This window comes from Bos indicus, chromosome 11, assembly GCF_029378745.1.
Source record: "Bos indicus isolate NIAB-ARS_2022 breed Sahiwal x Tharparkar chromosome 11, NIAB-ARS_B.indTharparkar_mat_pri_1.0, whole genome shotgun sequence".
NCBI lineage: Eukaryota > Metazoa > Chordata > Mammalia > Artiodactyla > Bovidae > Bos > Bos indicus.
The window spans coordinates 85,904,026-85,928,632 of record NC_091770.1 but is presented as its reverse complement, the minus strand read 5'-3'; the positions used below and the strand labels follow the sequence as shown (position 1 = coordinate 85,928,632).

Here is a 24,607-nt window from a genome sequence, read left to right as displayed (position 1 = left end):
TGCCCCCAACCTGGCACAGGTTCTGTTTTCCCTGCCTGTTATCTTGCTTCTCCCCCAGCAGGGGAGGGCAAGGACACCCCCACACATCTCAGCCTCCCAAACGAGCACAGTGCCTGGCCCATAGACCTCGCTCTCCGCTAGACCTCCAGGTGACAGATGATACGAAAGGCTTAGGGCAAGAATAATGAGCAATCGGGAAGGAATTGTGGCACCCCACTCCAGTACTCTTGCCTGGAAAATCCCATGGATGGAGGAGCCTAGTAGGCTGCAGTCCATGGGATCACTAAAAGTCGGATACAACTGAGCGACTTCACTTTCACTTTTCACTTTCATGCATTGGAGAAGGAAATGGCAACCCACTCCAGTGTTCTTGCCTGGAGAATCCCAGGGACGGGGGAGCCTGGTGGACTGCTGTCTCTGGGGTTGCACAGAGTCGGACACGATTGAAGTGACTTAGCAGTAGCAGTTAGCAGCTCCACAATGGGGACAGCGTGGTACAAAATGTTAGACAGTTGAGGATATACGATATGAAGTGAAGTGTTAGTTGCTCAGTCGTGTGCAACTGTTTGCAACCCTATAGACTATAGCCCACCAGGCTCCTCCGTCCATGGAGTTCTCCAGGCAAGAATACTGGAGTGGGTAGCCATTCCCTTACTGCAGGGGATCTTCCTGACCCAGGGATCAAACTGGATCTCCTGCATTGCAGGCAGATTCTTTATCATCTGAATCCTCAAGGAATGCCTGAGGATGTATACTTTCTAGCAAAGGTTAAGGCAGTCGGTTGACAGATGTTTCGTAAATGGCTCATGAGTGCCAGACAGTGTTCTACATGGCTGGGAATCCAGCGGTGAAGCCGACGGGGTGCTTATTTGCAGTATAAATTTGGTAAGGCTCAGACGAGGCATTGCAAGGGCTCTAAATCAGCAGGAGGACATCAGGGTTCCTTAGCGCTGGGCTAGTCGGGAAGGGTGGCGTCCCACAGTCGTCTCCCTCTTTAATTATCTGCAGGTGTGGCAGAACATAGAGGACGCGGAGTGGCGGCCTCAGACGTACTTGGAGTTGGAGGGCCTGCCTTGCATCCTGATCTTCAGTGGGATGGACCCACACGGGGAGTCCTTACCAAGGTGAGTGAGTTGGGGGGCTGCGCTCCTGGGGGTCTGTGAGGAGCCAGCCACCCAGGCAACCCTGGGGGCTTTACCAGGTCAGGCTTCCCCTGCCCAACTCTCAGTGGGGCACTCACATCATAGTCATCAGTGGCTTGTATCTTTGTGGTGACAGTTTTCCAGCAAATGGCAGTGAAAGGTGTCTGGGCCTGGGCAGCTTTGCCCAGTTCTGAGACAGGAACCCCTTGGGCTCAGGGGGGTGGGTGTGGGGACTGCTGCTGGGCTCCATGGGTGGAGGCCTTGGGGCTGATGAGGAAACCAAGGTTTCCAGAGATTAAGCTGGCATGGTGGATGGTGGACTCAGTGCTGGCCTGGCTTCTTTCCACTGGGCCACACCACACTTATAGAAGGGCCGCTTTGCATCATGTACTCACCGGCCAGCTAAAAGCGGCTCCAAACTGTTCGACCTTGGTTGTTGCTGTGTCATGGATCAAGTCTTCCAGTCCTCAGCTCCGTCGGACTAAGACAATGCCTTTATCTTAAATTAAGTGAGCTTTACTGAACTCCTTTTTGTATCAGGCACTGTGCCAGACTTTTGATCTAGCACGTGCCCCTTGCAACGTTAGTATTACTACCCTGTTTTATAGGTGAGTGAATGAAAGGCCATTTTCCTGAGGTCACAGGAGCAGTAGTTACAGAGCCTGATTGCAGCCCCGACCTGCCGGGGTCCAGCCCCGGTGGATCCAGGGAATTCGAAGCGGGGACGGCGTCGGCGAGGATCAGGAAACAACTGCTTAATTAAACTTTAATTAAGGATATAAAGAGTAATAGAATAAGGATAGCTCAGTGAGGAAATTCAGTGGAGAAAAGAGGCTGAAATAAGGATAGCTCAGTGAGGAAATTCAGTGGAGAAAAGAGGCTGAATAATTCAGCCAGAAGGTGAGAGAAAGAACGACATGGGGAGACCAAGTTTCGGTGAACAAGGCCCGCACTTTATTTTCCAAAGTAGTTTTTATACCTTAAGTTATGCATAGAGGATAATGGGGGAAGGGGTAGAGTCAGGCAGCAAGCCAGGCTTTCTTCCTGCAAACTTATCATATGCAAAAGCTTAGGTGATTTGCATCATCTTCTGGCCCGGAGGCCTGTTAACATTTTAAGACCCTTTCTTCAGAAAACTTATTTTTCTCAAAAGGTGATTGGTCAGGAGCCACCCTCCAAAAGCATTAGATAAAGTTGCATTCCTACAGCGCAAAGGTGTGATGGGCTATAACAAGAAAAAGAATTAACTCCAGGGTCCCAGGTTACAAACATTAAAGCTACTATTTACACCAGTTCTATTCATCAATACACTGCCAGGGACACAGCAGGTAAGGGATATGGAAACTTAGCAGCAAACATTGGCCCAACAAGTGAAAATCCCTTCACCAATACAATTTCTAATCAATCTTTTAACTGCTCAAAGGAATCTGTATTTAGACAGTTTAGAACATCTCATGCCTCTCACAGTTGGGAGGCTCTGAGCAATCACATGTGGCCGGAAAAACCTATTCAGGCAGGCTAGAGGACTTCCAAAGGAGTTTGTAGGTTGAAACACTGTCACACCCAGGAATTATTAACTGGAGCTGTAAGCTAACTCTTTTTTCAGAGAGAGGTAGTGGGGGACAGCCCCCCGTAAAGTCAGAGGTGTAGGTGAAAGCACAAAGCAGAAAGTAGGCAGACTCTGGTTTGGGGGGTAGATGCTCAAGAATTTCCAGGGGAACTCCTGAGGCTCGATCCCACCTTTGCATATGCCAAGCCTCCTTCCTCATGACCTTTGCCACGGGCGGAGCTTGCTCCCAGCACCGACCCACCTTTCTCTAAGCCCTCTGCTGTTCCCCCGAGTCTGCCCCGCCCATCCTGTGTGTCCACCCCACATGTGTCATGACTCACTGGAGTGTCTTCCCAGACAGACTCTGGTTTCCAATGTGTCAGTGACTCAATGCCCATCCTTCCCCTTGCATGAGACATGGTCCTGGACACATTTTAAATGTTGTTGGAATAATCAGGTGTCTACTTACTGTATATATCCCTGATAACAGTACACTTAAGTGGTTATTAATATTCATTCATATCCTTCAGATGAAAGAAATCTGAGCCTCCCGAGAAGTTGCCCACTTTGTCTAAGGTCCTGTCGCCATGAAGAGGCAGGGCTGGAACTCAAGCCTCGTTCTCATCTGACCAGAAAGTCGGTGTTCTTTTGATTCCAGGCAGCACAGGGCTAAGTACCCAGCAGGGGCCTCCAGAGGCTTGCAGTCAAATGGACTTTGGTGCTTAGGGCTCACGGTGCTCTGTCTGCTTTTCCATTGGCCTGAGTCCCAAGGGCCTACTGAGGCAGGCAGGGTGCTGGTCCCCGGCACGCAGCGGTGCCTCCTGGTAGAAGGCTCTCGATAGATCCCTTCTTCCACCTCCTCCCAGGTCCCTGAGGTACTGTGACCTGCGGCTCATAAACTCCTCCTGCCTGGTGAGGACGGCCCTGGAGCAGGAGCTGGGCCTGGCCGCGTACTTCGTGAGCAGTGAGGCTCCCCTGGAGAAGGGCGCCAGGACCGAGGCCTTGGAGAGTGATGCAGAGAAGCTGAGCAGCACAGACAACGAGGACGAGGAGCTGGTGACAGAAGGTGGGGAGGCCGGTCCAGCCCCCTGTCCCCACTCAGGGTGGTCCTTGGCCTGTCTGCTGGTCGGCAGCTCCTAGTGAGAACCATCTAGATAACATCTTTAGGAAAAATCCTTCAGTGATTTCATATTTTGCTTCCCCTCCCCCTATTTTTGGAGAAGGAAATGGCAACTTGCTTCAGTATTCTTGCCTGGAAAATCCATGGACAGAGAAGCCTGGCGGGCTGCAGTCTATGGAGTTGCAAAAGTCAGACACGACTTAGCCACTGAACCACCCACCACTACTCCTCATTTTTGGTGGTGTGAGAATATGGAAATCCCATCAAGTTCTTTAAAGCTCTAAGATTCTTAAAAAGTAGGAAGAAAAATGGAGATTTCCTAGGGTTTAAGTTCACGCCTTGCTTGAATTGCTGGTGGAATTACTGGCTGATTTAAGATTCACTAGCTTATGTCTTCTATGTGAATTCACAGGAGGTGTCCATTATTGGGATTTATGGAAACAGGCCAGTTTTGTCTGCAGACATGAGAGTTTGACACCATGTGTTTTAATAGGACACATAAATCAGGGCTGGAGAAGGCAGTGGCACCCACTCCAGTACTCTTGCCTGGAAAATCCCATGGACGGAGGTGCCTGGTAGGCTGCAGTCCATGGGGTTGCTAAGAGTTGGACACGACTGAGCGACTTCACTTTCACTTTCACTAAATCAGGGCAGTGCAAGGCATCTGGCTGTCATCAACAGGACAGGGAGAAAAAAAATTGAAAGCTGCTGTCGTTGAAAGTGCAGGGCATTTGCGGGGTTTGGTGTAGTGGAGAGTGAGACCGAAGGAGAGCCAGCAGACCAGAACGCCTCTTCCACTCCCATCCCCCGACTCTGGCTATATGCATTTGGACAGGTCACGTCACCTCTTCTAGCCTCAGATGGCCCATCCGTAAAATGGGGAGGAAAGACCCTCCTGGTGCTGTAGAAGCTTTTCACAGGTGTGGGTGGGACCCTGACATGAAATCGCCCATGGAGTGAATCCACACTCTTGGCATCTCCTGACCCACCTTTCCCCTTTGCACCTCTTGGCTTCTGGCCCCCATGCTGCCCCTTGAGCTTTGGCCACACTCATCTCATGGTTGTGCCCTGCTCTGTCACCTCTGGGCACACAGTTGCTCTCCCAGCCACTTAAGTTCCCTCTGCCCCATGCTTCACCTGGAAACCCCAGCTGGCCATTCAGAACTGGGGTCAGGGTCGCCTCTCCAAGGACGTCTTCCCTCTTCTGCTTCCTCCTGCTGGGTGGGTGCCTGGCTCCTGGGTCCCAGGTCTGCCCTATCTGCCCTCCTTACTCTAGCCTGTAGCCAAGACCCCTGGGCAGGAGCCCCACTAACCTGCCAGTGCTTCATGGACCTGCCCTGCATTGTACACCTGTCTCCTTAGCGCTCCCTCAGAGGAGGGGGCCTGGGGATGTGGATGGATCGGGGGGTGGGCTGATGGAGGGATGGATGGATGGGTGGATGGATGGATGGGCAGGTGGGTGGGTGGATAGATGGATGGATGGATAGATGGATGGATGGGTGGGTGGGTGGGTAGATGGAGGAATGGATGGATGGGTGGATGGAAGGATGGATGGGTGGGTGGATGGAGGAATGGATTGAGGAGTGTATGGGCAGAAGAATGGATGGGTGGATGGAGGGATGGAGGAATGGATGGATGGATAGAAGGATGATGGATGGATGGAAGGATGAATGGACAGTTGGGTGGATGGAGGGATGGATGGAGGAATGGATGGATGGAAGGATAGATGGATGGATGGATGGGTGGATGGAGATATGGATGGAGGAATGGGTGGGTGGGCGGGTGGATGGAGGAATGGATGGATAGGTGGGTGGAGGAATGGATGGATGGATGGATGATGGAAGGAAGGATGGATGGACAGATGGGTGGATAGAGGAATGGATGGATGGATGGAAGGATGGATGGACGGATGGGTGGATGGAGGAATGGATGGATGGAAGGATGGGTGGGTGGATGGATAGATGAATGGATGGGTGGATGGAGGAATGGATGGATGGACAGATGGATGGATGGATGGATGGATAGATGGGTGGATAAAGAGATGGATGGATGTAAGGATGGATGGGTGGATGGAGGGATGGATGGATGGAAGGATGGATGGGTGGATGGACAGATGAATGGATGGGTGGACAGATGGAGGGATGGATGGATGGGTGGATGGAGGAATGGATGGATGGACGGATGGATGGATGGATGGAGGAATGGATGGATGGATGGATGAAAGGGTGGATGGAGGGATGGATGGATGGATGGATAGATGGGTGGATGGAGGGCTGGTGGGATGTTTGGATGAGAGATGCTGTATGTGAATGCACTTTATAAACTGAAGTGCTAGGGTAACAGACGGTACCATGATTACTAGGCCTCTTCAGTGTGTGTGTTTTGAAACAGGCTCCACGTCAGAGAAGCGGAGCCCCGTGAAGAGAGAACGATCCTGCTCCCATGACTCCGCATCTTCATCCCTCTCCTCTAAGGCATCCAGTAAGTCTCCAGGGGATAAAGATCCCACGGTTGGACTGTTTTGGTTTTCTGAGACTTCAGAGACTGAAAAGAGATTCTTTATTTTCAACTAGAACTGGAAAGAGAAGGGGTCTGTGAAGAACTGACCTTTCTAGAGAGTAGGAGCATCTTTTTGGACCAGGGTTGGGGGTGATTCTGGGATTATGAGGGGTTTGGGCTGTGGTGGCTGCTGTCCCGGGAGGAGGCCCGTACTGGGTGCTGTCAGAGGGCCACCTCTCGGTGCTCTGCAGGCAGCTGTTGGTTTGGGGAATCGGGGTGAGGAGCTTGGTGAGTGTTGCTGTCAAGTCTGAGGGCTGAGAAGCAGACACAGAAGCCTTCACTAGGGGAGAAGCAGCAAAATTTATCAAGTGTCCCCTGACCCCTGGACCCGACTGCACTTGGGCGGAGGAGTGGGGAATATGGGTCCTGGGGGCCACCTCGGACTCAGGGGAGCAGTCCAGGGCAGCACGCAGGAGACAGATCACATGTCCTCCCACCACAAGCGTTTATGGAGAACCTGCTCTCTACCTGGCTCGGGGCACTGAGGGACCCATTAGATACACACCTGCTCGCAAGGAATTCGTGGTTCCTTTGGACCAGGCTGTGTTGCAATAGAGGCTGCTATGTTTTCTCTGCACACACATTCCCACTATGAGATGTTATGTCTATTTATAGGAAGAAGTTTGCCCAAGTGGGGCAGATTTAGGGGTAGGGAGTGGTCCCTGCAGGTTTCAGAGAGCAGCTGGCCTTTGGGCCTTGAAGGTAGAGGAGGCCCTGGGGCATGAAGGTGTGTGCGGTGCTTGGGTGCAGTGAGTGGTCCCGGCGTGGCTGCAAAGGTCAGAGCATACCAGGGGGTTCGGCCTGGGGTCTTTGATTTCTTTTCTTCCACCTTCTCACCAGCCCATGGATAACAGTGGGTCAAGCGATGAGGGTCTCCCTTACAGATGTGCACAGAAGGAGTCAAAAGAGGCCTCCCAACAGGAGCATGGACTCTGTGATGGAAGGAAGGTCTGATGTATGGGCTCGAGTCAGTCAGAAAAGCCAAATGCTACAGCTTTTTCTTATCCTTCTTCCCCAAACAACAGAGGGACCCAGGGCACCAGGACAACCTGAGGAGTGGATGCTCTAGGCCATTAGAATAGAGAGCTGTGGTGCTTTGTTCTTCCCTGATCCTGGGCTGACAGCTTTCTAGAAGGTTCTGGGACCTGCTGGTCTGTGCAGTGTTGTCAGGCAGAGTAGAATGTCCAGGCTGCCGGCCAGCCTCCCTGTCCTGTGAGGGGACTTTCTCAGAATTCCTCAGAGGACCCTGAGACCTTAGGGAGTCTCCGATGAGATGCTTCTGTGGCCTTCGGTACAACCCCCCATTTCAGAGAGGGGGAAACCCCCACCTTTCAGGAGGTCCAGGGTGATAGTGGCGCTCATGGTAAAGAACCTACCTGCCAATGCAGGAGACGAGACAGGGGTTCAGTCCCTGCATCAGGAAGATCCCCTGGAGGAGGGCATGGTAACCCACTCCAGTATTCTTGCATGGAGAATCCCATCGCCAGGGGAGCCTGGTGGGCTATGGTCCATAGGATCACAAAGAGTTGGATATGACTGAAGCAAATTAGCATGCACAGGATGATATAAAAGATGAACCAGTGTGCCACTCCTGGGTGCCAGGAGCCTACACTCACCTTGGCTTGCAGCGTGGTCCACTGGTGGGGGAGGGCAAAAGAAACACTGCGTTTGGGTAGCTGCCGTGGGTGCTACATTTTCTCTCTTGAATTCTTCTGGAAGCTAAAGAGTCGAGCCTTTTCAGTCCTGTGAGTTTTGCTGAGCCAGAAGCACCGCTCTGCTGTGCAAAGGGGAGATCTGAGCTCTGGGACCCACCTGCACCAGAGCCAGGAGGTGGGCTGAGCACTCACTGATAGTGAGGGTCTGGGACAGATGGGGCTGAGGGTGCAGAGGCTTGGAGGGGCGTGTGGGGCCAGGGGAGCGGTGCTGGCTCTCTCCCTGCAGCACCTCTGGGCTTTGTCAGAAAGACAAAAAGTCCATATTTAACCAGAAGGGGAATTGAATTGCCTTGACAGAAATTCCCATCATTGCAGGTAAAGGGAGTCAGCGCTGCAGAAGCAGGAGCTGGGGGGGTGGATCCCAGGCCCTGACTGATGGGCGTGTCTCTGCAGGCTCGGCACCATGTGGCGAGTCCTCGGCCGGACCCTCGCAGGTGGAGCGGGCCCGGTCCCCACCATCCTGTGGCCCCTCGGAGGAGGCCAGGGCCCCTGGAGAGAGACAGAGGCTCCGGGCAGCGGGGGGGCCACCGTCGGTCATCAGCAGGCACAGCCCGGGGCTGACCCCACAGCCGGATCCCAGCCTCAAGAGCGGCCAGCACGTCCAGGTGTCGGCCCCGTCGGCGTCCTCCTCGGGCTCGGCCTCCTCACCGGCACTGCCCGCCGCCGGCGCACTCGTCCTGCAGGCCTCCCAGTGCTCCATGACCAAGGCCTGCCGGCAGCCGCCCGTGGTCTTCCTGCCCAAGCTGGTGTACGACATGGTCACGTCCACGGATGGCAGCGGCCTGCCCAAGGCCGCCTCGCTCCTGCCCTCGCACTCGGTCATGTGGGCCAGCTCCTTCCGGCCCCTGCTCAGCAAGACCATGACGTCCACGGAGCAGTCACTCTACTACCGCCAGTGGACGGTGCCCCGGCCCGGCCACATGGACTACGGCAACCGCGCCGAGGGCCGCGTGGACGGCTTCCACCCGCGCCGGCTCCTGCTCAGCGGGCCCCCCCAGGTGGGTGCTGCCCCGTGCGCCCGGGCTCTGCGGGGGGGCGGGGGGCTTGTGTGCACACCCAGAGACTGGTTTGGGGCTGAGAGCATCCCAGAGCATCCCTTATTCGCTTCGGCCGGCCCCCAGGCGGCATCTCTCGTGGCCCTAAGGGGGCGGGTAGAGGGACCCACCTGCTGCCCATGGCAGGGTGTCCTCCGTCCTCTGACCCCAGTTTCCTCCTTTGAGTGATGTGGGGCTGGAGGGTTTCTCTACGGGTCCTTCTTGCTCATTCAGATTATGGTTCTGCCTTTCCCACGTTACTCCATTTGGTCCTCACGGCCAGTCAGGGCGGTTCCCCCTCACTCTGACAATGGAAGCTGACCCCTGTTTCTGTCCTGCAAGATTTTGGTGAAACAGAACAGGGAGGCAGGAGGCCTGTCTCCACCCCCCAGCTTATTGTATTTTTCTGACAACGAAAGACGGTTTCACCTGTCATCATGGCGGGAACCTGGGTGTGAATGTCAGGGGTCGTGAGCCTGTGATGAGGATGCATGAGGTTCGTATGGGGTCTTGGGAGAGGGGCTCAGCCACACAGAGCTGGGGTGAAGGGTGGGCCCTGCAGGGAACTGCTTGGAGCTGGAGTCAAACTAAAACATCACCTACCTCCCTGGGCCAGTTCCAGCTCTCTCTTTGCCTCAGGGTCCTCATCTGAGAATGAGGAAGCTAACAGCTGTGTCACAAGAACAGGAGCTGACCCCTAGAAAGCACTGTGATTGTCCCCGTCATCGTCACTGTCCCCATTCAAGACATGTTTCCTTTTCACTCTCATGTTCCTTCCTTCGTCAGGTACCTATCCCAAGAAACACAAACCCACAAAAATATGTATAAAAGTGCTCAGTTTTGTATTAGTAATTTATAGTAGTTAAATAAACTGGAAACACCTTGAGTTCCGTTGGTCAAGCTTGATTGAATATACTTGGGCACAGGGGTATCATGCAATTCAGCCACAGAAAATTTGAGCTAGATCTTTATATACTGACACTGAAAGTTCTCTAAGATATCTCCACTTTAAAGATCAAGTTGCAGAATAATATATGCATAGGGTCACATTAGTTACACAGAAAAACCAGTGTGTGTATGTGTCTGCATGTGTGAAAATACCTTCAAAAATCCCTGACAGGAGAGCTGTCAGGGGAGGGGGCTGGAATCTGTGACTATTCTACTTTATTATTGGGCTTCCCTGGTGGCTCAGACAGTAAAGAGTCTGCCTGCCATGTGGGAGACCTGAGTTCGATCCCTGGGTTGGGAAGATGCCCTGGAGAAGAAAATGGCAACCCACTCCAGTATTCTTGCCTGGAAAATCTCATGGACGAAGGACCCTGGCAGCCTACAGTCCATAAGGTCTCAAAGAGTCAGACGTGACTGAGCGACTTCACTGCTCTTTTATTGATCTGTATTTCTTGCACTTTTAGATAAGCGTATAGTACGTTGTGTAATTTTTTAAAAAGGGGAAATAAAATGTTTGTTATAAAGGAATCCTGGTTTTTCCATACCCTCATCTTACTGAATGTTATCAGTCTTTAAAATTTTTGCATTTTTGATAGGGGAAAATTATTTTGTATATTATAGTTTTATTAGTAAGGGTGAATATATTTTAATTTCTTTATTGGTCACTGGTATATCTTTTACAATGACTTTCTGGTTTTGTCTCTCTCATTTATTTTTCCTTTAGTCCATTTGACTTTTTTTTCTTTTGCTTTGTTCTTTTAGAGTATAAGTTTTAATCTTTTGTGAATTATATGCATTCGAATATTTTCTCTAAAGCTCCCCCTGGTTGTATTTCATATTTTCATTTTGGAAGTTAGTTATTTCCATTCATCAGCATCTGTTGAATCCTTCCTATGAACCAGGCATTAAGCTGAGAACTTGGAGAGCACATTCTTAGGATGCCAAGGTGGGCAGGAGAGGAGGCTAGCCCCCAGGTCCCCTTGTAGCCAGCTGTGACGTCAGTGCACTAAGACCTATAGTATACTGGCCTAGTGCTGGCTTGACGGGGGTGGGGACCCATTAATACAAGAAGAGAAGGAAGTCCTGAACTTAGGAGGAGACAGGTGTGATGCCAACCTTTCACATCTCCCACAGTGAATTTTGTTATCCCGCTACAGATACATCCATTAACATAAGATCACAATTTGCAATTGAGCAAGACTTTTAAGGCATTATTAAAATGTCAGTTCTTTTTTTTTTTCTGAAGTAACATTTTGTTCAGCTTGTGATGGAGTCCTAGTTCTAACAGCTTAAACAGTGTGGCCAATTAAAATCTGGAAAGACATTTGCAATGATTGATAAGCAGGTGGGTCTCCTGGGAGTTCATCTGTCTGCCTGTGCCATGTTTCTTCGGCCACATTTTCCCTCAAAGGTCTTTGCATCGCCCCCAGCCCTCATTTTAAGTGGGCGAGATGGTTAAGATCGATGGATGAGTGGAGGCAAGTCAGGTGCTCAGCCAGCGCCTGCACTAAGCATGGACATACTGATGGTTGGCTCCCACTTCGCTGTCCCTGCAGATCGGGAAGACGGGTGCCTACCTGCAGTTCCTCAGCATTTTGTCCAGAATGCTCATTCGGCTGACGGAAGTGGATGTTTACGATGAGGAAGAGATCAACATCAGTGAGTTCCCTGTTGATGACCCCGGAGCTTGAATGATCTTCTCAAGTGACATTGCTTGTGTCTTTTACTTTCAAGATGGAATTCTTAGGTTAATGATCTGACTCCTCCCAAGGGCTTTGGATGGTTTTTATCTTTCCCTTGTAGTCATTTTGCTCAATCCTAGAGTAGAGCCTAGGAGGCCTTGGGGAAGATAAAATTACGATACTAAAAAAACCGCTCTTTACTGAGTACCTTCCAAATGTCAACCACTGTGCCAGATACTTTACATAATTTACCACATTCACTTCCTCTACCACACCGCGAGACAGATAATGGTAATCCATTTTTCTGCTAAGTAACGTGTTCAGGAGCCAGCTCAGGGGTAGCAGAACTGGAACCATATTAGATTCGGTTGCTGCCTCTAGGGAGTTTCCCAGGTGGCTCAGTGAGTCAAGAATCCACCTGCCAGTGCTGGAGACACGGGTTCAATCTCTGGGTTGGAAAGATCCCCTGGAGTAGGAAGTGGCAACCCACTCTGGTATTCTTGCCTGGAGAATCCTATGGACAGAGGAGCCTGGTGGGCTACAATCCGTGGGGTCTCAGAGCTGGACACGACTGAAGCAACTGAGCATGCGTGCATGCTGCCTCTAAAAAGTGGAATTGTCCATCAGATGAGAATTCCCTTTCAGACTGCTGAGCACATAGGTCAGCATCTTGGGGCAAAATGAAAAATACGTGATATGTGGGGAATAGGCTTTTCTCCTCATTCCCAGAGTGGAGTTTATCCGGATTAAGGGAAGACTGTCTTTGAACATGTTTCATGCTCATGTCGAGCACCTCCTCCATCTCCTCTTCTAGCGCCGCTCCAGTGGCTCTGAAACAGCCTACTGAATGAACCTGTTGGGAATGAAGATTTGTGTAAGGAGTCCGTATTATAGAGAAGGGGCCCCAGGAGGCTGCACTGGCATCTAGGAGCACTCCTATTGTGTATGTTTAAGGTGCACAACTGGATGATTTGACACACTTTGTGGAATAATCGCCACAGTCACCTCACACAGTGGCCGTGTTCATTGCAGCATCATTCACAATTACCAAAATGTAGCAACTGTATGGTGTCCATTGAAGGATAAACGCCCACCAGCAGTTGAGTGGATAAAGAAGGGGTATATATGTGCAATGTAGTCAGCCTTGACAAAGAAGGAAGTCCTGCCCTTTGCACACACAGAACTTCTTTACATACTCTTAACTATGTTTGCATTTTGACTGGGAGAAAATTTAGAACCCAGGAAGCCCGTCTAGCCCTTAATCTTTCCTTTGAAGGAAAAAGGAACCGTATCTACACTCATCTGCACTCTGAGTTTTCCACCGTTTCCCCCACAGTTTGGACCCGTATTGCAGATGAAAGTCAGTGGGTCTGCTGAGTTTCTGTCTCACGTTTTGTTGGATTTACCAATGATAAAGAGGATTTGCCTGAAGTGTGTTAAACTTCACAGCCTTATTTTCCCAAATACTCTCCTATTGCTTTGGGTTTCTCTTTGGCAAAATGTACATAGTTCCCCTTTTACAGGATGTTGTAAAGATTAAATGATGTTACACATATGAAGCACTGAGCATCTATTAAATATATAATAAGCATTCCTCTTCCTCTTCTTTTTTTTCTCTTATGGACACTTAGGATATATATATATATGAGCTTCCCTGGTGGCTCAGATGGTAAAGCGTCTGCCTACAATGCGGGAGACCTGGGTTCGATCCCTGGGTTGGGAAGATCTCCTGGAGAAGGAAATGGCAACCCACTCCAGTATTCTTGCCTGGAGAATCCCACAGACAGAGGAGCATGGTAGGCTACAGTCCGTGGGGTCTCAAAGAGTCAGACACGACTGAGTGACTTAGTATATGGACACATATAGCTATATGGACATAGTATTACATATCAGTTCTGTTTAGTCACTCGGTCATGTCTGACTCTTTGCGACCCCATGGACTGCAGCACGCCAGGCCTCCCTGTCCATCACCAACTCCTGGAGTTTACCCAAACTCATGTCCATTGAGTCAGTGATGCCATCCAACCATCCCATTGTCCGTCGTCCCCTTCTCCTCCTGCCCCCAATCTTTCCCAGCATCCGGGTCTTTTCCAATGAGTCAGTTCTTCTCATCAGGTGGCCAAAGTATTGGAGTTTCAACTTCAACATCAGTCTTTCCAATGAAGACCCAGGACCCATCTCCTTTAGGACAGACTGGTTGGATCTCTTTGCAGTCCAAGGGACTCTCAACAGTCTTCTCCAACACCACAGTTCAAAAGCATCAATTCCTTGGAGCTCGGCTTTCTTTATAGTCCAACTCTCGCATCCATACATGACCACTGGAAAAACCATAGCCTTGACTAGACAAACCTTTGTTGACAAAGTAATGTCTGTGCTTTTTAATATGCTATCTAGGTTGGTCATAACTTTCCTTCCAAGGAGTAAGTGTCTTTTCATTTCATGGCTGCAGTCACCATCTGCAGTAATTTTGGAGCTCCCCAAAATAAAGTCTGACACTGTTTCCACTGTTTCCCCATCTATTTGCCATGAAGTGATGGGACCGGATGCCATGATCTTAGTTTTCTGAATGTTGAGCTGTAAGCCAACTTTTTCACTCTCCACTTTCACTTTCATCAAGAGGCTCTTTACTTGTTCTTCACTTTCTGCCATAAGGGTGGTGTCATCTGCATATCTGAGGTTATTGATATTTCTCCCGGCAATCTTGATTCCAGCTTGTGCTTCCTCCAGCCCAGCGTTTCTCATGATGTACTCTGCATATAAATTAAATAAGCAGGGTGACAATATACAGCCATGACGTACTCCTTTTCCTATTTGGAACCAGTCTGTTGTTCCATGTCCAGTTCTAACTGTTGCTTCCTGACCTGCATACAGATTTCTCAAGAGGCAGGTCAGGTAGTCTGGTATTCCCATCTCTTTCAGAATTTTCCAGTTTATTGTGACCCACACAAAGACTTTGGCATAGTCAGTAAAGCAGAAATAGATGTTTTTCTGGAACTCTTTTGCTTTTTCGATGATCCAGCGGATGTTGGCAATTTGATCTCTGATTCCTCTGCCTTTTCTAAAACCAGTTTGAATATCTGGAAGTTCACGGTTCATGTATTGCTGAAGCCTGGCTTGGAGAATTTTGAGCATAACTTTACTAGTGTGTGAGATGAGTGCAATTGTGTGGTAGTTTGAGCATTCTTTGGCATTGCCTTTCTTTGGGATTGGAATGAAAACTGACCTTTTCCAGTCCCGTGGCCACTGCTGAGTTTTCCAAATTTGCTGGCATATTGAGTGCAGCACTTTCAGTATCATGTGTATAAAATGTCATATACATAAAATCAATGTATTCCATAATTTGGGGTTGGACCAACTAGGATTTTTTACCTTTTTGCTAGCAAGCATTTAATGAGCACTGTAGACTGCACGGATTACAATGTACAATGATACATGGCAAACGTGAAGACATGGGTTGAGCCAGGAGTTGTGTTGGCATTCAGAAAAGGGAAGCCAGTGGATCTGAGCATTTATAAGCGTTTTCCTGGAGGTGCAGTGATAGGAGTTGGGCCTTACTGGCTGGGTAGCATTTAGGTATAAGAGCAAAAGAGAGAACTGCATCGGTTTCTGCTGGTGCTGGCAACCAGTGTGGTGTATTTGAGGGACAGAGCCAGGGAAATCACAGAGCACAGGGTTACATGTATTGGTAGGAGTATAAGTTAGTGGAAGTCAGAAGAGCAAGCCTATCTCATAGGAAACCCAGCATGAGGCTCTTCCTCTGGATAGAGATAGATCTGAATGCACGTTCTTGCTGAATTAGAAGAATCCTGAAAATGGAACATGTACCTGGGCATTTGAGATCCTGTAGTAACTTGTCGACTCAGCATCAGTTCCACTCCAACCATCACCCTTGTGCATGTTTGAAATAAATCTCTCTCACATCTCATTTTGTCACATATCTGTGTTTCTCCCGATCCTGTAGACCTCAGAGAAGATTCGGATTGGCATTACCTCCAGCTCAGTGACCCCTGGCCGGACCTGGAGCTGTTCAAGAAGTTGCCTTTTGACTATATTATTCATGACCCGAAGTATGAGGATGCCAGTCTGATCTGCTCACACCATCAGAGTGTAAAGAGTGAAGGTCAGATTTGTCAAACTCTTGCTTCCACCTTCTTCCAGAGTATGTGGGAATAGCTTCTTAAAGGGATGAGCTAAATCTTGCTAGTGATGAGTGAACTGGCGGTGCCTGTTAGAGCAGTGAGGTCACCACCTCTCTGGACAGGAAACGCTCTTCGACTCCATGAGGGAAGACTCACTGCTCCATTAGTGCAGAAAAATGTGAGGATGCTGTTGATGGCTTTTCATGATTGGAATACTCTGAAGATTCTTGTTAACCGAAGAAAAAGATGTATGTTTTTCTATGAATTTGGGTTGTTACAACAAAACGCATCTATTTCCCATCCTTCCCTCGGTCTCTCGTTTTCTCGCTCCTTCTTTGGGGACCACTAATTTTCACAGTATTATGACCCTGACGGGTTTCAGGGTCACTGGTGACAAACATCGGATGTGAGTGGCCAGTGAGATTATAAGCACTGACCGGGAAAGTTCAGTGAATGCAGTGTGAGAGGAAGATACCAGTCTCCTTGTTGATTCCATCATTTTATCTTCATTGAGCTCAGAGCAGATGCCGTTCACTGGAGCCTCCTTCATGCTTCACGTAGACCTTCTCGAATGGAGGTTGAGTGTTAAAATCTTAATTTTGCTAAGTCGGTTTGAAATCCTAGAGGTGATTGTGTGCTTTGCAGCATTTGCATGTTAAGTCAGCGATCGATTTACATTGTCACGGATCGAATCCTTGAATAGGTTTATAAAACATCCGTAGCAGGATGAGTGAGACGCCATGTGACTGTAGCGTCTAGTTTATCCCACTGAGACTCTGTCCTTTCTGGCCAGTGGAGTCCGCGTGGGGCGGACAGGTGAGAGGCGATCCCGGGAAGCCCTGTTACAGTGTTTCGTTGCCAACAAGCGGGAGCAGAGGGTATTGGTTGGGCCTCCTGGGATTAACGCTGGGATTTCGTGCAGACAGAGGGACGCACCGGAAGCCGGAGGACCTGTACGTGCGACGCCAGACGGCGAGGATGAGGCTGTCCAAGTTCGCAGCGTACAACACGTACCATCACTGCGAGCAGTGCCACCAGTACATGGGCTTCCACCCCCGCTACCAGGTAGGACGGAGCCCCCAGGCAGCCCCTCGGGTGGACTCCAGCGGGCACTTCCATGGCTCTCGGCTACATGTTTCACCGTGGCTAGCACCTCGGTCTCCTTCTTCTCGTTATGTTTGCATCCTGGAGTCAGGAGGTGGAAAGTTCTGGAAGAAGCCCCTTTGTCCTGAATCCTCCATTCCCTTCAATCATCTCTGAAATAATTATTGACACTACCGAACAGTGATTCCCCTGGGGTGACATGTGTATTAGTGGCAGAGTTAACCGGCTATCAGTGTCTTACTTTTCTTTACATCTTAGCAATCTCTAGTTAGTTCAGTGCAGTGGATACTTCCTGAGTGCTTGTTATGTACTGGACACAGACTCAGAAGTGAAGAAAACCCCAGAGTTGAGGCTCACAGTCTAGGGATGGACAGGTGCACATAAACAGAACTTTGGAGCAGGCTAAAGCTGGCAGGAAAGCGCTATGGTTGACGTGTAGACATTATGAGGTTTAAGAGAGAAATTTGCATTTACTGAGCATCTACTACGTACCGGGCTATGTACTAGGCACTTTTTATATACCAGTACTTCCCAATTTTTAATGTGATAGAAAATGATACTTGTCCTGGACCCTGGGTAGATGGATAAGACTGCTCCCAGGGCTCTGGCTGAAGCAGTTTATGTTTAAGTGACACCTGTGATCCATTCATTCAAGGGGCACTTGGTTAGGAAACTGTACTGTTGAGTTTCTTCTTTAATTCTCATTAAAACCCCACAAGCCTATAGCATTATCCCCATTTAATAAATGAAGATATGATACTAGGCAGGGAGCAGGGGAGAAGGTTCTGAAGGATCAGTAAGAGTTTGCGAGGGAGCCAAGGTGGACAGAAGAGGTGGGGAAGGAGCGAATGGCAAGTGCAATAGCAGGGAGACGAGGGGTGTCTAGGGGACTCAGAAGTGACTTTAGTGGGTGTTGATGGAGCTTAGAGTGAAGGCTGGTCCCGGGACAGGAGGCTAGGTGGGTGGGCACAGAGAGACCACAGAGTCATCCGTGCTGTGGGAAGGAATGGGGCCTTTGCAGTGAGAACTCTTAGTTGAGGCCTGATGAGGGCAAGGCTACCTTGGGAGGGGGTATTTCCTTCTTCTTATTTTTTAATTTTTCTATTTTTTAAATTGATTTTTTCAGTCGATGAACACTTGATAAGAAAATGAACAATTTTTCCAGTTTTTTGAGATATAATTGACAGATAACATTGTGTAAGTTTAATGTAGACAACATAATGATTTGATAAATGTATATATTGCTAAATGATCGGCACAATAAGTTGAGTTAATTAACACCCATCAGTTTTGAATAGTCTCTTACTAGTCCGTGGAGGGGCTTCCCTGGTAGTTCAGCTGGTAAAGAATCTGCCTGCAATTCAGGAGACCCTGGTTCGATTCCTGGGTCAGGAAGATCCCCTGGAGAAGGGAAAGGCCACCCACTCCAGTATTCCTGGGTTTCCCTAGTGGCTCAGACAGTAAAAGAATCTGCCTGCAGTATGGAAGACCTGGGTTCAATCTCCAGGTTGGGAAGATCCCCTGGAGGAGGGTATGGCAACCCACTCCAGTATTCTTGCCTGGAGAATCCCTATGGACAGAGGAGCCTGGTGAACTGCAGTCCATGGGGTCGCAAAGAGTTGGACACAACTGAGCGACTAAGCACAGCCTTGTGGAGGTTTGTGGGGGCCTGTGGGCTGGTTCTCTAGAAACAGATGGAGGGTAGGATTTTACACTGAATTTCTTCTCATTTCAGATGCAGGCAAGGAAAGAGGAGTCAGGGGCAGCTGGAGCTGATGGGAGACAGACAGCTGTGCAGCACCCAGGGGTGCAGGACAGTTCTACCAGTCCGTAGCTGCCCCAGAAAGGCCTGAAGATGACAAGGGCTCCAGCTCCCTGTCTGTCCCCTTTGCAGAGGGAAACAGCAGCTGGTGGCTTTAATTTTCCCAAATCTTCCTGGCCTTGAGCTTAGCTGCTACTGAAGTAGCACCTGTCTCCTCTAAGCACAGATTTTTTTTCAAATGATGCAATTGTACTCTAGACAAAATTAAAAAATACATATGAGTATTTTTCAAAGGATTAAAAATGATCAGAAATCCTATTTGCTGCAGATAAACCCTCCTAACATTTCTTCCCTTGGAGATGAAGTTTTTCTTTCAAGGCAGAGAAGAATATAAGTGAAAACATTTTCTTGATCTTGAAATGTGAAGAATGCAGAGACTGGAAGGTTCAGTGCCTGGTCGCTTCAGGGTCTGCAGTGAATGAGTAGATGGAGCCTGGAGGAGAAGGAGGAGGGGGGCAGGTCTGAGCTCCAGCCCCCGGGGCCAGCCTCTCTGTAGGCGGGTTGGGTCTGGGGCCACACTTGCAAGGGTGTGAAAATCAGGTCCCCTGAGGACACAGGGGCACATGCTGACTCTCTGCTGACAGATCACTGCTTCTGCTGTTTGATTCTTTCTCCTCATTGCTCAAGGCTCCCCTGGGAGGCTGTCTTAGGAAATTCCTCGGTTATGTCCCTCTTTGCTCCCTCCCCTGGTCAGATTCTGTTTCTCCCTCATCTTGGCTCTCGAAGCAGAGCCACAGTCCGTCAGATGTCACAGCCAGCGTGTCCTGGCCCGTGTCAGCCCTGCCCTGGCCCCCGTGGCCCCCCGGAGGGCATGGGACAGACTAGCTGTGCATCTGCAGGGGCAGCTGAAGGGAGAGGGGTCGCTAAGGCCCTGCTGTGGACGCCAGAGCCGAGGCCTGGAGGAGGCATACCTCTGGCCTGGGCTTAGCCGGGCTGGGAGGTCACACCAGGAGCAATGTGGGCACGGTGACTGGGTAACAGGAGGACTCTTTAGACAAAGTGGCTGGAGGTGAGGCTAGACTTAGGGATAGGAGTGAGACCAAGACCTCTGGATGTCCGCCATGGGAGTGAGGACCTAGGATTATTCATTGGTTCCAGAGTCTGGATGTGGCGCGTGAGACGGACATGCACAAGTTTACACAGTTATTGTCTTCTGCTGTTACACAGATCAGCTGTCATGGGAAAATAATCTTTGTTGAAATTAAAAATGTGACCTGGAGCATGAAGGCTTTGGTGCCCCAGCATGCCTCTGGGTCCAATCCAGAGTCCAGAAGGTCTGGGTGGCTACAGAGGCATCCCCTGGGTACCTAGGGGTCAGCACCAGGATGGGAGCCTCTGACCAATCAGGTGTGGCCTCGGGTACACACTCGCAGGTGTCCATGCTATGAACTGGCATCAGCTGGGGCAGTGGTGGCAGTAGCCTCTGTGTGGTCATGGCTGCAGCAGGCCTGGGTTCTTCCGGGAGGTCAGGCCGGACTCTGATGACAAGCTCTGTCCTTTCCCCCTCGCACCCCAGCTCTATGAGTCCACCCTGCACGCCTTTGCCTTCTCTTACTCCATGCTAGGAGAGGAAATCCAGCTCCACTTCATCATCCCCAAGTCCAAGGAGCACCACTTTGTCTTCAGCCAACCCGGAGGCCAGCTGGAGAGCATGCGACTGCCCCTCGTCACAGACAAGGTACCGGCCCTGCGGCCCTGGGGCTCAGCCTTGCAGACCCAGGGGCTGTTATCAAGCAATGAAAACCTTTGTGAAGTGGTAGCGCGGTCCTTTGTTAGAGGGTGACAGAGGCTTTATTAGCTCCTTTACTCCGTTTTCTAGATGGTTCCCATCAGAACTGGTTAGGAGCACCAGCTCAGTGGCAAGTGCTTTGAGAAATCAAGAAGGAATAGAAGACCTAGCTTGGTTGTTGAGAAAAGAGTGAAAGAAAACACAGTTGTTTATATAGAAGATTCACAACCTGAGTGAATGAGAAGCTAGGCTGTATGGCTCAGAAGTGGAGGGATTTAAGTCACACAGGAATAACGTTCACTCAACGTGTATTAGGCGCCAATAGGTGAGGGTCATGGATTTGGGTCGCTGATATAAGCCCATTAGTTTTGCTCACCTTACACACCATTCTCAAACAAGCATTTATTTCGCTTTGTATTCTGTGCACCGGCGGTTTGAGCTCGGTTCTGCTGGGTGCTTATCCTGGTTGCTATCCCTTGTGTTTGAAGTGCGTTACCAGGTTGGCGGTGGGGCTGGACTCTGGTGGCCTCAGTGGGACGCCCGTGTCTGCTCCTGTGGCCTCTCCTTGTCCAGCAGGCTAGCCCAGGCTTCTCCCTCGGGGCGGGGGGTGGGGGGGTTTCTGAGAGAGAACAGAATGCCTCTGGAAGCCAGGCTCGGAACTGGCACGCCACCATCTGTAAAAGCAAGTCCCAAGGCTCAGCCAGATGCAAGGCATGCAGAAACAGGCACCATCTTCTGATGGAGGAGGCTGCAGAGTCACATCTCGGAGGGAGGGCAGTCTTAGTAGCCAGGCTGACAAACGCTTGACGTCTCTGTGCCCATGCTCTCCAGAGTCACGAATACATAAAGAGCCCGACGTTCACCCCCACAACTGGCCGTCACGAGCATGGACTCTTTAACCTGTACCACGCGATGGATGGTGCCAGCCACCTGCATGTGTTGGTTGTCAAGGAGTATGAGATGGCGATTTATAAGAAGTACTGGCCCAACCATATCATGCTGGTCCTTCCCAGCATCTTCAACAGCGCTGGAGTTGGTAGGCCTTCATTTTTTTCCAAATTTGTTGCAAAGTTAAATTCAAGACACGTTGACTTCATAGGAAATCCACTGAGAAATGTTTTTCTAGACCGAACACCTGTTTCCCCTTAGTCCCCTCCAACAGGTGTGTGCATATGAATTACATTCATTCTGTAATCACTGCTGTCCCACCACTGCACCAAGACCACCTAAACTGTGTGTGTGCTCTTCTGAATGTTGTGTGTGTGTGTGTGTGTGCCCAGTGGCTTCAGTCGTGTTCCACTTTTTGTGACCCCATGGACTGTAGCCCTCAGGTTCCTCTGTCCATGGGATTTTCCAGGCATGCCTACTGGAGTGGGTCACCATGCCCTCCTCCAGGGGATCTTCCTGACCCAAGGGGTGAACCTGAATCTCCTACGTCTCCTGCATTGCAGGTGGATTCTTTACCAGTGAGCCACTGGGGACGCCCCTGAATGTTCTTAATCAGTTCAGTTCAGTCGCTCATTTGAGTCCGACTCTTTGCGACCATATGGACTGCAGCACGCCAGGCCTCCCTGTCCATCACCAACTCCCGGAGTCTACTCAAACTCATGTCCATTGAGTCGGTGATGCCATCCAACCATTTTATCCTCTGTTGTCCCCTTCTCCTCCTGCCTTCAATCTTTCCCAGCATCAGGGTCTTTTCAAATGAGTCAGCTCTTCGCATCAGGTGGCCAAAGTATTGGAGTTTCAGCTTCAACATCAGTCCTTCCGATGAATATTCAGGACTAATCTCCTTTAGGATGGACTGGTTTGATCTCCTTGCAGTCCAAGGGACTCTCAAGAGTCTTCTCCAACACCACAGTTCAAAAGCATCAATTCTTTGGTGCTCAGCCTTCTTCACAGTCCAACTCTCACATCCATACATGACTACAGGAAAAACCATAGCCTTGACTAGACGAACCTTTGTTAGCAAAGTAATGTCTCTGCTTTTTAATATACTGTCTAGGTTGGTCATAACTTTCCTTTCAAGGAGTGTCTTTTAATTTCATGGCTGCAGTCACCATCCGCAGTGACTATGCTGCTGCTGCTGCTTAGTCGCTTCAATCGTGTCCAACTCTGTGCAACCCCATAGATGGTAGCCCACCAGGCTTCCCCGTCCCTGGGATTCTCCAGGCAAGAACACTGGAGTGGGTTGTCATTTCCTTCTCCAACACATGAAAGTAAAAAGTGAAAGTAAAGTCGCTTAGTCGTGTCTGACTCTTATCAACCCCATGGACTACAGCCTACCAGGCTCCTCCGTCCATGAGATTTTCCAGGCAAGAGTACTGGAGTGGGGTGCCATTGCCTTCTCCGGCAGTGACTATGGAGCCCCCCAAAATAAAGTCTGTCACTGTTTCCACAGTTTCCCCATCTATTTGCCATGAAGTGATGGGACTGGATGACATGATCTTAGTTTTCTGAATGTTGAGCTTTAAGCCAACTTTTTCACTCTCCTCTTTCACTTTCATCAAGAGGCTCTTTAGTTGTTCTTCACTTTCTGCCATACAGGTGGTGTCATCTGCATATCTGAGGTTATTGATATTTCTCTGGGCAATCTTGATTCCAGCTTGTGCTTCATCCAGCCCAGTGTTTCTCATAATGTACTCTGCATATAAATTAAATAAGCAGGGTGACACTATACAGCCTTGATGTACTCCTTTTCCTATTTGGAGCTAGTCTGTTGTTCCATGTCCAGTTCTAACTGTTGCTTCCTGACCTGCATACAGGTTTCTCAAGAGGCAGGTCAGGTGGTCTGGTATTCCCAACTCTTTCAGAATTTTCCACAGTGTTAGACCCTAATTTCACTAACTGCAGGTTTTCTGGGATAACCTGTCACTTGAATTCTTTGGTGATAGACCCCTTAAAACACGCCCTACTCAATAAAATTTCTGTGAATGGAGACTTGAGAGAGTCTTCTAGGGGTTGACTGAAAAAAAAAAAGCACAATGAGAGAATTGTGAGTAAGGTTTTACTGGGGGCAGAATGAGGACCAGAGCCTGGGAGACAGCCTCTCAGATAGCTCCGAGGAACTACTCCCAGGAGATGAGGGGAGAGGTCGGTGTGTATGTGAGGGAAGGGGGTTAACTGCCATCAGGCACACATATCAGCAGAAGGATGGTGCTGGTCATGGACAGCAGGTGTCTCCATTAAGGATTTTCGTGCTTTTTTAGATAGGAGACAGTGCAGGAAACCGGGCTTATAAAATCTTCTCCTGAAAAATATCTCACGATCTGAAGGCCTGTTCTGCTGGTTTGTCCTAGAGCACAGAGTGCCTCATTCTCCACCCTGAACTGCTTGCGGGGTGTGTTGAAGGTATGCAGTGGCCACTAGTGACCTCATCCTTGTAGAGGCAGATGGTGAGAGATGGTTTTTGTCTGCATAGAATCGAAAGACCTTTCTCTTTCACCTTTCTGGCTTTTAAAGCTATTTTGATTTGTTGACAATTCTTTTTTTCTTCAGTGCTCAGTTATCAGTTTATTCATGGTCTCAGCTGTTAAAAAAGCAAAGATAAATAGACAGATGTGTGCACAAATGGGAGGGGAGTGTTTTCTGACCTCGAATTTCCTCTTCTGAGTCAACAGCCTATAGCGAGTGGATAAGGACTGCAGAGAAGAGGAGGTAGGGCTGGGGCCTGGGTGGGCTTTCGTCAAATTCTTGTTCTTAGCGGGGCTTTGTCCTGGGTGGGGGTGGGCACTTGGACTGACCCGAGTCGGGGTCATCTGCTCATTTCAGGTGCCGCCCACTTCCTGATCAAGGAGCTGTCTTACCACAACCTGGAGCTGGAGCGGAACCGTCAGGAGGAGCTGGGAATCAAGCCCCAGGACATCTGGCCTTTCATTGTGATTTCTGATGACTCCTGCGTGATGTGGAATGTGGTGGATGTCGACAGTGGTGGGGAGAGAAGCAGGTGAGAGCCCCTTTCCCAACGGCACCCCAGTAACACAAGGGAGCAGGCGCTCTGCCCAGTGGGGGATTCTTGTCCATCCTTTGAGGACCCCAGAGGGCGCCTCCTCTTCGAAGATGTG

General features: G+C 49.8%; 1 protein-coding gene across 6 annotated transcripts in view; it reads left to right on the top strand.

Moving 5' to 3' along the window:
- Nucleotides 1-24,607, top strand: part of GREB1 (growth regulating estrogen receptor binding 1) — a 134,545-nt gene that overhangs the window by 101,412 nt on the left and 8,526 nt on the right. For 5 of the 6 annotated variants that reach the window (XM_019970689.2, XM_019970688.2, XM_070799123.1 and 2 more), the window contains exons 19-28: nucleotides 1,009-1,124; nucleotides 3,558-3,757; nucleotides 6,203-6,292; nucleotides 8,479-9,083; nucleotides 11,624-11,726; nucleotides 15,711-15,869; nucleotides 16,811-16,953; nucleotides 20,331-20,492; nucleotides 21,375-21,579; nucleotides 24,315-24,489. In XM_019970689.2, coding sequence (XP_019826248.2) covers nucleotides 1,009-1,124; nucleotides 3,558-3,757; nucleotides 6,203-6,292; nucleotides 8,479-9,083; nucleotides 11,624-11,726; nucleotides 15,711-15,869; nucleotides 16,811-16,953; nucleotides 20,331-20,492; nucleotides 21,375-21,579; nucleotides 24,315-24,489 — 1,958 coding nt within the window. Of the gene's footprint in view, nucleotides 1-1,008; nucleotides 1,125-3,557; nucleotides 3,758-6,202; nucleotides 6,293-8,478; nucleotides 9,084-11,623; nucleotides 11,727-15,710; nucleotides 15,870-16,810; nucleotides 16,954-20,330; nucleotides 20,493-21,374; nucleotides 21,580-24,314; nucleotides 24,490-24,607 lie in introns of those variants that run through there. The other variant, XM_070799125.1, reaches the window with a different exon arrangement.